The following is a 16,973-nucleotide window of genomic DNA, read 5'->3' on the forward strand; positions in this document are numbered from 1 at the left end:
GTGAAGTTTGTTTTTTTTCGTTTTTGAATTTTTTGTACGTTTTTTATTGTAAAAATGCTGTACAGAGGGGTTACATTTGCACGAGCAAGGTAATGAGTACATTTCCTATTGAGCATTGTTGCCTCCTCCTTTGTTTTCCACCATCATCCCTTCCCCCCCACCTCTACAGCTGCCTCCTCTCACAGCTATCCCTCTCCTGCCACTCCCCCTCCCCATCGCCAAAGTTGTAAAGTTCGTTTTCATCATAGTGTTTTGTACATCTCATTGTTACAATGGGTTAACCTGCATCCTTTTTCAGGTATTTTGTTATTTCCCTTCCCCTCCTCGAATTATAGAATTGTATATACAAGATGCAGGGCAACAACATCAAATTCAGCGAAAACAGGGGTTATACCATGGGAGGAACATACAAACCAACAAATAATGTACCATGTGATTTTTTAAAATTTATTTACCCAACTCTTTTTTTTATTGTGAAAATACTGTACAGAGGGGTTACAATTACCCACGTGATTTTTTTGATGTTTGCTTTTTCAGTCCTTCAGATTTTTTCAAATGAGTTGTCCAAATACTTTCATCTCAACTAATCTTCCCTTTCTTCCCTGAATCCATCTGTTTCTTATCTACGTAAAACAAATGTCAGCCATACCACCTTCCCTTCCTACTTTCCATCTATACACACCTTGGTCAGCCTGATATCTCAGTCCTCCTAAATTCCACCACCATGTGAATGGGAGGCTGGTTGGAAGATGTTGATTCCCTTTCCAGTACAACTGTGCATTCTATGCAAGTGTGATCAAGCCAATAAGACTTCCAGTAACATCTCCTATTTTGTATCCTCTCACATTTAGAGAAACCTTACTTGATTTGTTCTTAGAACACATATTTTGATTCTTTAGTTATAAATCACCATTCTTTATTTACTTCATATGATCTTTGTAAATTGTAATATTTCTGCTCTCTTAGTTTGCTACGGTGGACTTTTCCTCCCCTCCCCAAGTCGGTAGTTGATGTAGTGAGCTTGTGTGTGTGTGTGTGTGTGTGTGTGTGTGTGTGTGTGTGGTACTAGGTATGGATCTAGGCCCTCATCCATAGTAAGCAAAAACTCTACCATTGAAGGAAACATCCAAACATCCAGTCCTCTATTTTTATAAAAATACCTAGATGATTATTTTGAAGTTGAAATTTAAGAATGTATGCAAAGTGCTTACCATACACTAATTTATATGACTAGTGGTTATTTTGAAATGGTAACTTTTATATAAATATGCTATTGTGAAAGCAAATAGAAAATATTAGTTTTATGTTTCTCTCCACTAAAAAGTCATAAGATTTGTGCTGAATTTTATTTTTTCAAAGGGAATATCAATTAAAACATGGTAACAAACTTGATATACACTAAAGTTTAAATGTATACATATATACACACATTTATAGTTTCTATCTATAAATTCTGTTACTGAAGTAATATAACTATGAATACAGTACTATTATTAACTGAATTTATATTGTAAAATAAGAACATTCTAAGCAAAATTTAGCACTTATGCTGAGCTTCAAATACAGCATTTTATAAAGTTTTGATTTTCCAACAACGTAATTAAGTAATTTCATGAGTTAATAAATGATACTTTGGGGCAAATATTAATTTATTTATTCAAAATGTGTTATTATATGCATTAGCTCAGATCTGGATGCTCACTTAACTTTGTTGCACAACAATCTAGCACTCCTGTATTCATTACTTTTACATAGCTCTACCTTACATTTCTTTTCTGCCAGCATATTCTCTTGTCATAGTTATCCCAATGGCATACATTCTGTCAAATATAATACTTACTTGTGTACCTTTATGAGCACTATTTCAGAAATAAAGGTAACTTTGCCTAGTATAATGTAGAATCATTCTCAGAAACTTTACCCAGTCAGTATCCTTCACTTTATTGCACTTAGATTGTCTGCCTTGTTTTTGCCTCCAAGTAGGCTGTTACCCTTTTCTAAAACATTGCAGACTAGGGTTTTTGTGTGTGATGTCCTTATCCACACTCATACACATGCCACTTCCCCATTTTTTGTACAGTTGGAGCCAATACAGTCAGATGTCACACCGGACTAAGCAAGTCACAACAGTGGCTCTCATCAGGGAATTCTAATTCTGTTGCTAAGTAGCAGTAGACAATTCTTAACTTCAGTGCATGTTTATGACATCAGCATATATGTGATAAGGCCATCTCTATGTGAAGCAAAGGCCAGTATGGTCAAAAGTTAATGAGTATAACAAACTTTATTGAAACCTACATCTTGGCATGAGAATGTTCATTGGAGCAGATAGCTAATGCCTAGCCATTACCTTTGCTCTTAGTTACAATAACTATAATTTGATGTGTCAACATACTCTTAATAATGCTCACAAGATATCTACAAAACTTACATCAATAAGGAAAATAGGATTTAAAAAGCATTCCGAATAATAAAAATTAAGGTTTGGTCCTGAACAACTCAGTGTTGTACTCAGTGCATTGGAACATCAATATAAACAATATATTAGGTCTTGAAATTACACTAATTTGGCTTGTTACCCCAAAAGTTATCCATGTAGCTTGTAGCGTGCATAATGTAATGTCACCTATTTTGATGACATGACAGGGCTCTTTGTATTACAATGCAGTTTATAGGTATGTGAAATAAGTGTAAACAAAGAAAATGTTGTGTTCCATCTAGGTGAGCCAAGCCCTCCATCCATTCATGGACAGCCAAGCAGTGGGAAGAGCTTTAAACTCAGTATTACCAAGCAGGATGATGGAGGGGCTCCTATTTTGGAATACATAGTGAAATACAGAAGTGTAAGTATTTTTCTTATGGCTTGATTTTTTAACCACATTTCCAAATTATATTAGGAGATTAAGTGGCCTATGGAGTTTCTAAATAGATCAGGAGTGAATGTGTCTTCACTAACACCAGTGGTGAGTACTAATCAGCCATTCCTGAATTTCAACTTTATAAATTATGATGTTATTTTTCTCTTTGGCAAAAAATCTAAGCATAAAACAACAAAACAATATCGAGGCTTCCATCTGATGGTTTGCAGGTGTGAGGCACAACTCTTAAGCATGTCAGAGTTAAGTACCATTTTCCTTATTTTTTTAAAAAAAGTTTTACATGTTATGCTTTTATTAGCATTTTCATTCATCATTAGCAACTCAAATATAATCTTTCTTAACCATCATAATTACTTTAGGTAGGATTATTTTAAATATCATATTTAAGATATCAGGATCACACTGTAAGATTGATTTAGCATTCACATTTAAGGAAAGTAACTACTGAGTACTTTATGAAAAGGAAATAGTTTTTAAAATTTTTAATATTTATTTTTAGTGAGTAGGGGACTCTAGTAAGAGCCTCCTGGTTTCTTTGGATAGGTCTGGAGAGAGAATGATGTTTACAGGTTGCAAAAATGATTAATAAAGTTTCCCTGTTATCTTTGCTATTTCTCTGAAAATGATGCTAAGGAAAATAATTTCTCCTCAAAACTTTCCAAAAATATATCTACTATAAAATATGCTAAGATAATTCTGGTATACAGATATTTTGGGTATTTTCTTAACATTTACAATTTTCTATTGATATAATATTGCTGCTTCTAAATTCAAGCATCTAAATTGTCAGGAGTAATAAAAAGGGAATATGATCTTAACTTCACAATTCAAAAAGTAACCTTATCACTTCAGTCTTTTCAATTTAATACTAATGTTCCTTTTGTATGACAACTTTTTCTCTCAGCTTGCATGCTAGCAATAAATAGCTATATGTGTCTTTTGGATACTACTGTGTAGGCCTCAGGCTCTGGCCCAACCAAAACCTCTGAACTGTTCTTTAGGTTCTCACAGGAACTGAGAGGGGAAGGAACTGACTCTTAAGACCAGTTTTAAACTATTCACATTTTGCTCTTTTGAAACATTATGGAGTATAGAGCGTCTCTAAGGGACATAAGCTCGAATCAGTTCTTGAATTAGATTAGAAGATGCACTACTATTTAGAATCTAACCTGTGACTAGCATGTTCAGAAGAATTTACAGAACAAAATACTGGTAAATACTTAGACATTCTAAGGAAATAATAAATAATAAACCTTACAAGGACTTTAATTAATTGAATAGTGGTATTTATTTTTGTGTAACTTTCAGCTCATTAGTGTTTTTTTTTATTAAGAAATCATGAAAAACTCAAGACTATCATAATATTTTTCCGGTAGTAATTTTATTTCTAGTTAGCTAACAGTAAAATTTAGAAACTAAGAAAACTATTGTACATAGCATGCATATTTATCAGGAATGTAACACTATCAATTTACTCAAAACCCTAGTAATAATCAAATTATGAAAGCGATATGTTTTTATATTTTTTTGATGGGCAAACTGAAATTTTTAAAATCTGGGTGACTTAATGGGAAGTAAAGTCTTACAAGAATATAAAACTTTAAAGCCTCAGTTTATAGCAAGAGGGGACTAAATAAAGTTATCGACCCCTAAAACTATTCCAACACATCTCTGCTACTCAGGACCTATGCCTCCAAATATAGCCATCTGGCACATTGTCTTCTTACAGTTAGCATGATGTACTAGACCTTCTGCTTTTAAACATTATCTGATTTACTTATCCCTGCTCCCTTTGTCCCCTTTGTCAAACTGCCTGCATCATGGTCTTACAGTCTTACTTGACTTACACAATTATTAACTATTACCTTAATGTTAACTAAATAGCTGAATTTGGGAAGAAATACTCTGTCCTTATTTCCTTTCTTTATATTTAAAATGTGATTTATCAAGAATATTTAATATGAAATGCATTTTCCATTTAATATTTTTTTCAGTAGTGTTTAGGATCATTTCTTCTAAGATTCCAAAGCACTGTGTCTATTAGTTTCTCAAGTTTCACCAATTCTACAATGAAGCAAAGAGAAACTAGATAAGTTGAAACTTATTCAGCATGACACAGTATACTTTAAACATGGTCTTAGCATGTATTGATTAAACAAAATAACAGGCTTTATTATATTTTTATATGTACAATAACATATTTGGATCATATTCAATCTTTCATTACCCCTTTCCATTTTCTTTCTTCCACTTTTTCCTGGTCAACTTCCTCTTCAGCAGTCTGTCTTCTACTTTTAGGTCTTAGAATGTAGTTTTAACTGGTTAACAAATTCCTCTGTGTTTTTCTTTGTGTATTCTGAGAGCAACAAAGCAGAGCCTTGCATATTCCTGTTTATCTGTTGTTTTTATTTTTGCAGACACTGTATCACAGACAGAAGACTATAACACTTCTATATTACTATGCACATAACTTCCTATAGCTTATAAGCTAACTGCATATATAACATTAAAGTTATCTTTTAATAGAGCACAGAGTATTGTTCACTCATCCATTATGAAGACAGAATTTGTTAGAACACAGCTACAGTAATAAAACAGAATTAAATGTCTTTATGGACTTCATGAAAATCGTACATCTGACAATAAAACTGTGATATTTAATCTTGCACTTGGAGACAAAGATAAGCATATTAATCAAGACATACTCAGAAAAATACAGAATATAGAATATTGTATATGGTACTAGTAGTTCCAATATAACAACATATAACAATAAATATTTTTACATTTTTCTATTAGTTTTTCATATTTTTCTCTCGAGTTTGATTATAGATATGGAATCATGGGTACTGTATAATAATGGTGGTCTATTTCATGAGCTAAAAATTAGCTGAATAAACTTGGTAGCTTAAAATCAATTTTAGAGAAATTACTTTAGGGACCGGCAGCAGTAGTTCTAGTGTACATACTAAGTCTCCTTTTCCCTCTGCAGACATTTGGAGTTAGGAGATTTTATATTATATCAATAGAAACAGAAACATGAGAGGCAATTTTCAGTAGGATATTAAGATATTTTATAAATTTAGTTTTGGCTATTTAGAGAACTTGTTTTCTAGTTATTAATATCATAGTGTGCATGTATATATACATATATATGACTATCAAATATTTTTGAACAGTGAATAACTACATATGTTAAAGAGTACAGAGCACTGATTCTTTTAATTTTTCTCTTCTTTGTTACTGTGAAAGAAAATGGTATGTTTTACACATCCTGGAACAGAGTATATTTCTGAATACATATCTAAATGATAAAACATACAGCTGCCAATCAATACAGAAGGAGATCAACAAATAGTTACAACAAATAGTTATACATATTCTTATACAAATAAAATGATTATCAAGAAAAATAGTTTAATGTGAACTATGAAAAAGGTAAATTGGCCTGTTACATATTACTATGGTTGCAAGAGTATAGAGGTGCTGACCATGAAAAATTAGATTTATGTATTCCCTTTAGTGTATGTGGGCAATGAGGGTTATGAGCAAATATGTGAGGCTCAGCTTACACCAGGCCAGAGGAGCAAAGTCAATTTTAGTGAGATATAATAAGGGAAAAATAATGTATACTTTTAATTTTCCAGCTAATATCTTCTAAGTCTTAAATGTTCCCAAATCAAAAGAAGTATGTCTTTCTGATATATAATATATATATATATATATGAAAATACACACACATACTGAATAATAAGTTGAGTGATAGAAAAGTTCATACTATAAGGTTTATAGCAAATATCTTGATTATAGTCATTCTCACTGGGGTGAGGTGGTATCTCAATGTTGTTATGATTTGCATTTCTTTTATGGCTAGGGAGGTTGATCATTTCTTCATTAGAATGGCTATAATCAAGAGTTCTAATAACAACGGATGTTGGAGGGTATGTGGACAGAAGGGAACCTTACTGCATTGTTGATGGGAGTGTAAACTTGTTCAACCACTTTGGAAAGTAGTATGGAGGTTCCTCAAAAGACTCCACATAGAGCTCCCCTATGACCCAGCAATCACACTTTTGCACATTTACCCAAATGATCACAAACAAGACCATACTAAAGCTACCAGCACAACTATGTTTACTGCAACATTATTTACCATAGCTAAGATATGGAACCAACCCAGATGCCCCTCAGTAGATAAATGGATCAAGGAAATATGATATATATACACAATGGAATTCTATGCTTCCATGAGAAGGAATGACATTGCCCCATTTGTTAGGAAATGGAAAGACTTAAAAAATTATGTGAAGTGAAGTAAGCCAGGCCCAAAGAAACATAGGTCCCATGGATTCCCTTATTTGCAATAACTACTATATGTCTGAGACAAACAGAAACGGTTAGATGAGTTGATGTTAGGCGAAATGAAGCCCAAGATAAGAACTCAAATGTTTTTTTTTTCTTGCTATTGTTTCTAACATATTTATAAGATGATTTCTTTGTTGCTTTGTATGTCCTTCTCCTGTTTTCACTGTATTTGATGTCTGTATAATTTGTGGAGGGGAAGGGAAATAAATTGTTTAAATAGAGATACAGGTGGACCCATTGCAACAATGATACATACAAGACATTATGTCAAAAAATGAATTTTACAACTTTGGTGTGCGGGTGGGGAGGGTGGGAAGATGGGAAGGGATGGGAAGGGGACACAAGGGAGGAGGCAAAAATGCTTGATAAGAAATGTACTTATTACCTTGCTCATGTAATTTTAACCCCTCTATATGGTATTTTCACAATTAAAAAAAGAAAAAGAACAAAAAGATTTATAGCAAATATCTAACTTCTATAAGGTTTATAGCAAACATCTCAAATATGGAGACCATGGTACTCACAAATCCAGAAATCCTACTATTTCTTTTTTTATATGCTATTGTATTTCATTTCATTTTATAATAATTTACCTTTTTACCTTTAACGAGTTTTATGGAGGAGTTGCCATTTAACAGTGTAGGTCATGAGCTCAGTGCATCTCGATCAACATCACCCTTATCAACATCCTCACACATCTCTCACAACCCACCCCTTCCCTTATGCATCTGAATTTTGTAGCGCACACATTGAATTCTTGAGTGTATTATTTCACAGATTGTTGGCTATACATTCTATAAAGCCTTAGAAACCAAGTCAATGGATGAATATTAGTTATTTAAGATGGCTTTGCAAGTTTTAAAAAGTATGATTTTTTTCACTTTTGCTCTTACTCCTTTCCTACAAAATGGTAGGAAATCATATGCTCATATTGTGACTTGACTCATTATTCATAATTGTTAATTTTCTATGGTTCTGCTGATGTCTGATTTTAAAAAGATTGACTTATTAAAACCATGCCAAAGCAAAAGGATCATTTTTCAGTAGCTGTCCTTCAACATTTAATGGGCTTATTAATAATAATCCTATTCAGCAAATCTTCTCATTAAGTTACCTAGGGGAACGATTTGTGACTAGTTATCTTGAATTGTTCCCTGGGCATTTAAATTATCTAAATTAGGCACTCTATAAATGCCTAATTGAGATTTTTATACCTAGGGAATTATTTGGCAACACCCAATTGAATTTTTTTTTCTATTCCCTAGGAATAGCAATTAGGAGAATGAAATACCTTTGTCTAAAGTTGAATGAAAAATGAAATTGATCTGTATTTTAGAAGCATTCAAATTCTCACTGGTTTCTTACACTATCAGTATAAATTGATGGAGGAATTATTTTGTCATTGTTCCTCTTTAAAAAATATGGTTACCATGAACAGATTACATTTACATAAGTCAGGTAAAGAGTACATTTCTCTTTTGGGCAATGACACAATTCCCTCACTTGATGGAGGAATTTTTAATATACCATGTAAAGAGTTTCTGGAATTAAGAGCTAAATTATAGTTAATTCAGAAAACCATCACAGTGTGTTTTGTGCTTGTCAAAGGGTTTTACCTCAAATACTCAATTCTCAGAAATAGTATTTTTGGAAGATCAGTAGTTTCACCTAAAATTGGTCAATTATCAGAAAAGATATTTCTGCAGAATTACATGAAGGACAAAAAGTCATCTGTACTACTTAGGAATAAATGTTATCTCACCTGGAGGCAATGCTGATCTCAACTCAATGCTTCTCTCACATCTCTCACCAGTCAGATTTAAAATGAAATTCAACTTTGTTTATACCTAGATTTTACTCACAGATTACACTCCACTGCTCTATATACTATCCTAGAATGTGGAGAGAATGATGCTGGCCCAAAAGACATGCAGCACCTGACTGTCTGTGCCCCTGTCGCTAGTCATTAGCAAATGTTTAAATACACTTCAGATAACAGGAACATGAAGTGTGTTAGTTTTTCATCACTGACAAAATACCTGAGATATAAACAATTGATAAGGAAGAATTGTTTATTCTGCCAGGTGGTTTCAGAGACTTCAGCATCAGCTGGTCAGTGGCTTTTGAGGCTGGGATGAGACCGAGCATCATCATGGGAACACCTGGTGACGGTATCCAGGTAGCATAGGGAGATGGCATAGGAATTGGAGGCCATGATATACCCATTAGTAGGCTTCCCCCAATTATCTAACTTAAAGCTATTTAGTCTCTCTCTCTGTAGTTTAAGACTCCCAATAGTCACAGATTCTAAGCCAGAGATTTCCCCATGAGTGTGGTAGATACAATGAGGAATAGTTCTTTTTTCAAAGACAAAGTCATTGTGTTTGTTCTGATAGACAAAAGTCCATGAAAAACTCATACACTGTTATTGACCAGGAAAAAAATGCACCAGAGTGTATTACCTTTGTCAAGGTGACATCACTTGCTTATGAGGCTTTCCTTACCACTGAATTCGATTGTGTCTATTCCTGGCCATCATCGCACTTGCTTCCCCCCACATCCCCTAAACCCATAAGATTCTTCTATGTTAATTTATCAGCCCCAAGATGAGGATGTTGGACATGGCTTGCTCAGTACTGTGTTCGTAGTAACTAGAACAGCATCATTACTCAAGGAAGTATTAATAAATGTTGAATGAGTTGGTAGGTATGGAAAGAGGCTCTTGGTGTTGGGATGGGTGAATCTTGGCTATTTAACACAGCCATTCCTCGTTGATAGCATGGTTTCATTCATTAACTTTGCTCTTCACTCTGTTACTTAGATAGGTTACAGATTCTCTTCTCAGTTTTCCCGTGGCCTTTCTAGTATACCTCATAATATTTTAGTGCTCTGACAGATGTTTCCACTTATGCATTTCAAAAAATAAGAGAAGAGCCTTTTATATAATAGCATGAATTGCTTGTCAAAACAGAGATTTGTTAGAGCTTTGTTAGAAGTGTTTTTAATCTTCCATTTTAAATGGAAGACCTAATTAAACTTATTTCTTTAGTAATGAAAGTTTTATGTCACCAAAACTACATAACAATAATAGTATGCTATCAAAACCACAATTTCTTCTTTTCTCCTTCCAAAGAATGTTTCTATTTTAATAGGTCAATTTAATGAATTTGTGATTTAATATCCATATTTGATTTTAGATAATTAAAATTTAAAATTTATCATAGCTAGAAAACATTGTTATTTTTCATAGTAAAGAACATTGTGAAAATTTACTTCAACAGAGGATAATATCGTATTTTGATATAAAATTAAAGCAAACATTTTTGTATGTTACTAAATTCAGGTTATGTTTCATGTACACCTATGCCTTGGGAAGGCATGATTTGGACTTATGGTGATTTATTATCAAATACATTAGTGGTTTCCACTGTAGAATTACTTTTGTCTTAATAAAGTCTAAAAGTGGTTTGAGTATTAAGGAGGAATGTCCAATTTTACTTGCTTTTTCTCATTATTCTCTCAAGAAGTGTGCTAGATGAGTGGAAGCAAACTCTCCTTTCCAAACTCAGAGAATGAGCTCTGAGATAAAAAGTGCAGAACAGTAGAGACTTTATTGTTGAACTTGTACACTAAGGTGTCTGGCAAGCAGGCATACACACGACTGTATTACCCTCCTAGTGTGTGGATCCTTCCCCACACTCCTCAATTGCTCAGTACTGGGGGCGCACACTTTTCTCTCATCTTTAATTAAATTTTGTTATTTTCCATTGGGTCATTTTAGAAAATACACCCAATGGATTTCATGAATTCCAGAAAAGGTTTTATTTTTTTTCCAATCAATTTGTTCTCTTGTGGCAAGAAGGATTTGGGGTGCGTGTAATTTACTGACAGTTTTTACTTACCTCATTTTATTATCATCTACCTTTCCCTTGTTAATAATAGAGGAAATGCTAAAACTCACATGCAGTCCTTATGTTTTGGGAGGTTCAGCTACATCTCTATATTTTAACATGATAAGTGTAACCCACCTTGGCCACAGGGAGTCTTCATCTAATGGCTAGAAGTTACTAGAAGACATTACTTCATGTATTCTTCCGCTCAGAAAAAATACTAGTATCAGACAACAGCTGCCATTTTGTTTTTAACTCAAATTTTCATGTCTGGAAGATAAGGAAATGCCCTCTTTCTCTTTCTATTCATCTCTTAATACTATTATGTTAAAGATACCTCCCTCAAATGCTTAAAAAATAATTCACATATCATTTGCTAGAAAACTCTTATTTAGAAGTATCTGTGTTGAAGTATCAAATGTTCAATGGTAAGATAATACTATTAATTTTTCTATGCTAAATTTTCCTGGCACACTGTTTTGTTATAAGCCATTAAGTATTATAATAATAAAGAAACCATATTAATTTAAATCCTTAAATTATTACTAGACATTACTTCTTAGACATTTTCTGTTCCAATAAACTTTAATAATTGTACCTGGTGATAATTTTAATGAACAGATTTTCATTAACAATCCACAAAATGATGAAAAAATCCAAGTTGATAAAATAATAAATACAACTTACAGATGTAAATTATAAACCTCTAAATGACTAAAAATTTATTATAAAATCACCATTCTCAGGCTAACCCAGGCATTGAAATTTTTATGTAAACAAATGTTAGAAATTAAGCTGTGTTAATTAAAATAGCAAGTTCACATAAGAACATTGGTGGCAATAAAGTGCTCGTGAGATTCTAATTGTTAAACTTTCCTCTTTAACATATCAATGTTTACAAAATATTTTGTCTTCTGTGTAGAAAGACAAGGAAGACCAGTGGCTAGAGAAAAAAGTGCAAGGAAATAAAGACCATATTATTTTGGAGCATCTACAGTGGACCATGGGATATGAAGTTCAAATTACAGCTGCCAATAGATTGGGATATTCTGAGCCAACAGTTTATGAGTTCAGCATGCCACCAAAGCCCAACATTATTAAAGGTAAGCAAAATGATAGACTTTCTTATTGTAAATATAATTTTACTTTTTAACACCTATGTATTTTTCTAAATAAGGGAAACATAATTTTGGCAAGGAAAATAAAAATTCTATTCTCTAATCATCATTATTGTGACATGTCACCGTCGACACTTCTCAGTTGCTAGGGTGATGGTGATTTTATGAAGTTTTATTCATACTTAAAATGATAGAGAGGTAGAAGATGAAAATTAGTTTGAAAAGTTTTTGAAACTAGAAGCAACCTTTGCAAAACAAAACAAAAAAAAGCAACTCTTCTACCAACTGTGTGGGAGCTAGTGTGCCAATTCTGGTTAGTTTGGTCATAGATGATGATAAGCTCACCATTCTTTATCAATGGGGCTGATTTGAGAGACGTAAAAATCAGTCGCACATTGAAGGAGAAAGAACCACAAAATATAATTTCACAATGATTTAAATACAGAATCTCAGGGAAATACATAAATACTTTAAATATTTTTTCATAAGCCAATCATGGGTTCCCATGTGATAATTAGAATCCTTCTATTGTTTTATACCCATATGCTAGTGTATTATCAAACTTCATAGGAGCGATACTAAACTTTATCTCAAATAATGCTATAGAGGCAAGAATATATAGTTGTCCAACATAACATTAGTTCTGTGATTTAATGCCTATATTAGTAATTTATTAAACATTTCCCTTAATTATTATCTTTAGTAAATAAATTTTTAAAAGTTTTGTATGTTTATGTGTAACTATATATATATATATATATATATATATATATATATATATATATATACACACACACACAAAACCTCTGTAAGAAGCATACTGATTCATATACCTTTGATTAGATTATTTTATAAAAGATTATAGGTACAAAATATTCTTGAAAATAAAAAAATGCTCAGGTGAATTGCAATTTTCAAATTTCATATAATTTTTAAAGTTTTTTAAAAATAATTTTCTAAAATACAATGCATCTATCTTTTATTGTATGTGTGCTACTCCAGTCATTTGAACTTAGGACCTGAGCATTGTCCCTGAGGTTCTTTTTAGTCAAAGCTAGGGCTCTGTCCCCTGGCCCACCGATCCATTTCCAGTTATTTAGATAGTCTTGTGGAGATAATCTCAAAGACTTTCCTGCCTGGGCTAGGTTTGAATCTGGATAATCAGATCTCAGCTTCCTAAGTAGCTAGAAAGAAATAAAGACATGAATCAACTGTTCCTGGATGAAAGCAATTTTACACAATATTTTGATTAAAATAATTTACATACATTTTAAAATTCAAAATGGTTTTGCATTGTTAATAGATTATATATGCTATAAATTGTAGATGTCAAAACTTTCAGTTTAAGAGAAAATAAAATAACATAAATGTCTTGCATTATCATGAGTTTTCCAACTTTATGAGGTTTTTAACATTTAGTATCTTATTCTTAAATTTGATTTGAATGAGTAAGATTCCTTTTATAATTAAACTTCATTCTAAATCTCGTAATACATATCCTGTCATTTATTGATTAATTTTCTTCTGTAAGTTTGCAATAAAATAACTACCTATACATTATTTTGGGGTTAATCATGTACAGTTTAAGTTTTAGAAATATAATATAAATCTAATTTTCATTCTCAGGGTATTCAAAAGATGATTTGAAAGGTACATACAATCCTCCTAAATCCTTAATTGTTTTTATTGTGCATTGAAACATTAAAGTTTTAAATTAGTATAAAATAAAGATACATAGAAGGAATAAGCCCTATATTCAGTAGCACACTATGTGGACATAGTTAATTATTATTTATTATATAATTTAAAAAGTAAATAAGAGGATCTTAAATGTTCCAAAAACACACAAACAAAATGATGAACATAATACGAAGTGGAAAGCATAAATCCACCGACTTTATCAGTACACAGTACACAATGAGTTTGCCACAAATGAGTTTGCCACAATTACTTTGCCACAATGAGTTACATAAATATATACAAAATGTACATGTATATAAAAAGAAGGGAGATTAATATTTTGTGAAGTGGAAAATATGAAAATAGAAATTTATAGACAAAACAAAATCTAGGGACTCGGAAGTGGCTCAGTGGTAGAGTGCTTGCCTTGCATGCATGAGGCCCTGGGTTTGATTCCTCAGCACCAAATAAGCAGATAAAAACTGGAAGTGGTGCTGTGGCTCAAGTGGTAGAGTGCTAGGCTTGAGCTGAAGAGCTGAGGGACAGCGCCCAGAGCCAGAGTTCAGGCCCCACAACTGAACAAAAAGAAATTTTTTTAAGCCATAAAAATTAGTTTTAAAACTACTAATGAATATTCTGTATTCAGAATATCTTCTACTTTTTAAGAAATTGTTAAAAATTAATAGAATTTGAAGGTATGTGTCTAAAGAGAAAGCTAAAGGGAAGCCTTTGACTCAAACTAAGAGCTTCTACAAAACATTTAAATAAATTTAGCACACATTTTAAAAGAGATAAGAAACAATTGTAAGCAGACAAATTATACAAATAATTGTTATAAACTTTATTCTTGCTCATAAGAAGGAATGACAAACTGTGTGCATATAGAGAAGGAAAACTATTAATAAGTTTCAGTACATAATGTAAATAGACCGACATGGCTTGTGTAATAGAATGTATTTAATAGACAACGGTGAGTTTTTGAATTCTTGCTTGAGTGAATAAGCATTTGTTTTCTTTTTCAATATGATGCATTTTCTAAAAGAAAAAAAATTTGGTTAGGTAACAGAGACAAAACAGCATGCCAAGTATGACATCAGTGAAATCTGATACCAAATAGCTGGTTAGATATGAGTATTGAGGTGACAACACAGTAGAAGAGGAACACTGCATCTACATAACTAAAGGGATAGACATTAGGTGTGCTTGTGTGCACTCCTCACTGTGTTGCTCTCTGTGTTACTTATTTATGTTTTCTCCAAGCTAGAAAAGTGAATAGTACAGGATAAATATCAATGGAGTGCTTTTTGAGTTACTGAAAGTAAGGTCAAGAACTGAGTTCCAGTGAATATGAAGAAAATAAACACAAGCTTCATTATCTGTCCCAAAGGCATAAGGTGTTGTGGAGTTTTTAGAAATACTTGAATGTGTTATCTTGGAAGTTAGGAACAGTTCATAATACCAAGAATAAGAGGTTCAAAGTCAGAATGTTGTGCATTAAATTGAGTAGCATGTGAAATATCCATATTGCAGAAAGGTTTGCTGAAGTTGCTGAGAAAAAAATTAGAAATGAATTGAGGTTTGTATGTATCAAGAAATTTAGTCTTTACTCATAAATGCTTTCAAGAAGCTTTTCTATGAAGATGAGTAGAGGGAAACAAAGTCAGTCATACCAAGGCCTTTATGATTCAGAAAGGTTAAGATAATTTCTCATCTGATGTAACTATCATGCAGTCAATCTTAATTGAGGCAGTAAATAAAATGATTGTGTAACCTGTTAGCCAGGGAAGAAAATACAATATTTAATCTACAAAATGTGTAGAAAGAGAATACCCTTATATGTTACACCTTGTTGAAAACCCACACCAAAACTTATCCTTATAGAAAAAACTGTTCAATATATTTAGAATGTCTTGATTCAGCATGATAAGTTGTGATTGCAGATTTGTTAGACTTTAAACAAACATGAATTAAGATTAACATTATATATTTGAACAACGTGGAAAATGCCTTCACAATTCTTCATTACGCAACACGATTTATTTTTCCACATTAAAACATATTTTTATATTAAAAACATGTTATCAATTCATATGAACACATTTAAACTTCTTATAAAAATGGGATTAATGTAGTAGTACAGTATACATTTATAGGTCCAAAATACTGTTTTATAGCAATATTCTCATCTTTTATTCATCTATAGCATGTTTTCTTGATATCACAGTCTCTAATTGCTATGATTTTGAGATTTAAATGAATTTTGTCATTGTTAATGCTTTATTTTAGTCACATAGAAACAATGTGTCTTTATATAGAAATAGTAAAAAAATACACAAGTTGCCTTCTGTGATATACATAAAACAACACACTTGTGTCTTGTATTTCAGAAATCATGGGAATTATTAGGTATTTGTGGAAAACTGTTCTAAAATAGATGAAAAAATTATTTGTAGTAGACACTGAAAATGTCATCTCACTATTGGTATAAGTTTAATAACTTGTCATGATATTAAATTTCTGGGCTGGATATTATGAAGCAATTTAAAGACTATGCACTCATAAAGGTATTTGTTTTTTTTTAAAGGCCCATTAATCCTTTCTTTTGTGTATAACATGCTTGAATAGGTTTCTATTTACCCAATGAAACTAGTGAATATAATATAGTAATTGTTTCATTTTCCTCTTACTTTTACTATGAAGTAATGACATGTGTGATTTAATCAACCTAATTCTTGAGCAATTTTCTTCATACATTCTAAATATCTGATGATAAAATAAGTTTACCATCTTGCTGGCCCCAGTGGCTCATGTCTGTAATCCTAACTACTCAGGAAGCTGAGTTGGCCCCAACAGGAACATCCAGAGACTCTTATCTCCAATTATCCACCAAAAACAGGAAGTGGCACTGTGACTCAAACGATAGAGTGCTAGCCTTTAGCTGAATTGCTCAGGGACAGTACCCAGGCCCAGAGTTCAAGACCTATGACCTACCAAAAAAAAAAATCTGTAATTCAATAAATGTATGCATAAAAACTTGCTGA

At 32.3% G+C, this 16,973-nt stretch overlaps 1 protein-coding gene across 3 annotated transcripts in view; it reads left to right on the forward strand.

The window, feature by feature from the left end:
- Ncam2 (neural cell adhesion molecule 2) overlaps positions 1–16,973 on the forward strand; it is a 310,960-nt gene that overhangs the window by 274,586 nt on the left and 19,401 nt on the right. For all 3 annotated transcript variants that reach the window (XM_013031022.1, XM_013031024.1, XM_013031023.1), the window contains 2 exons: positions 2,722–2,843; positions 12,057–12,237. In XM_013031022.1, the coding sequence (XP_012886476.1) occupies positions 2,722–2,843; positions 12,057–12,237 (303 nt within the window). The remainder of the gene's footprint in view (positions 1–2,721; positions 2,844–12,056; positions 12,238–16,973) is intronic.

The sequence above is a fragment of the Dipodomys ordii genome, unplaced genomic scaffold (assembly GCF_000151885.1).
Source record: "Dipodomys ordii isolate 6190 unplaced genomic scaffold, Dord_2.0 Scaffold136, whole genome shotgun sequence".
In the NCBI taxonomy this organism is placed as follows: Eukaryota; Metazoa; Chordata; class Mammalia; order Rodentia; family Heteromyidae; genus Dipodomys; species Dipodomys ordii.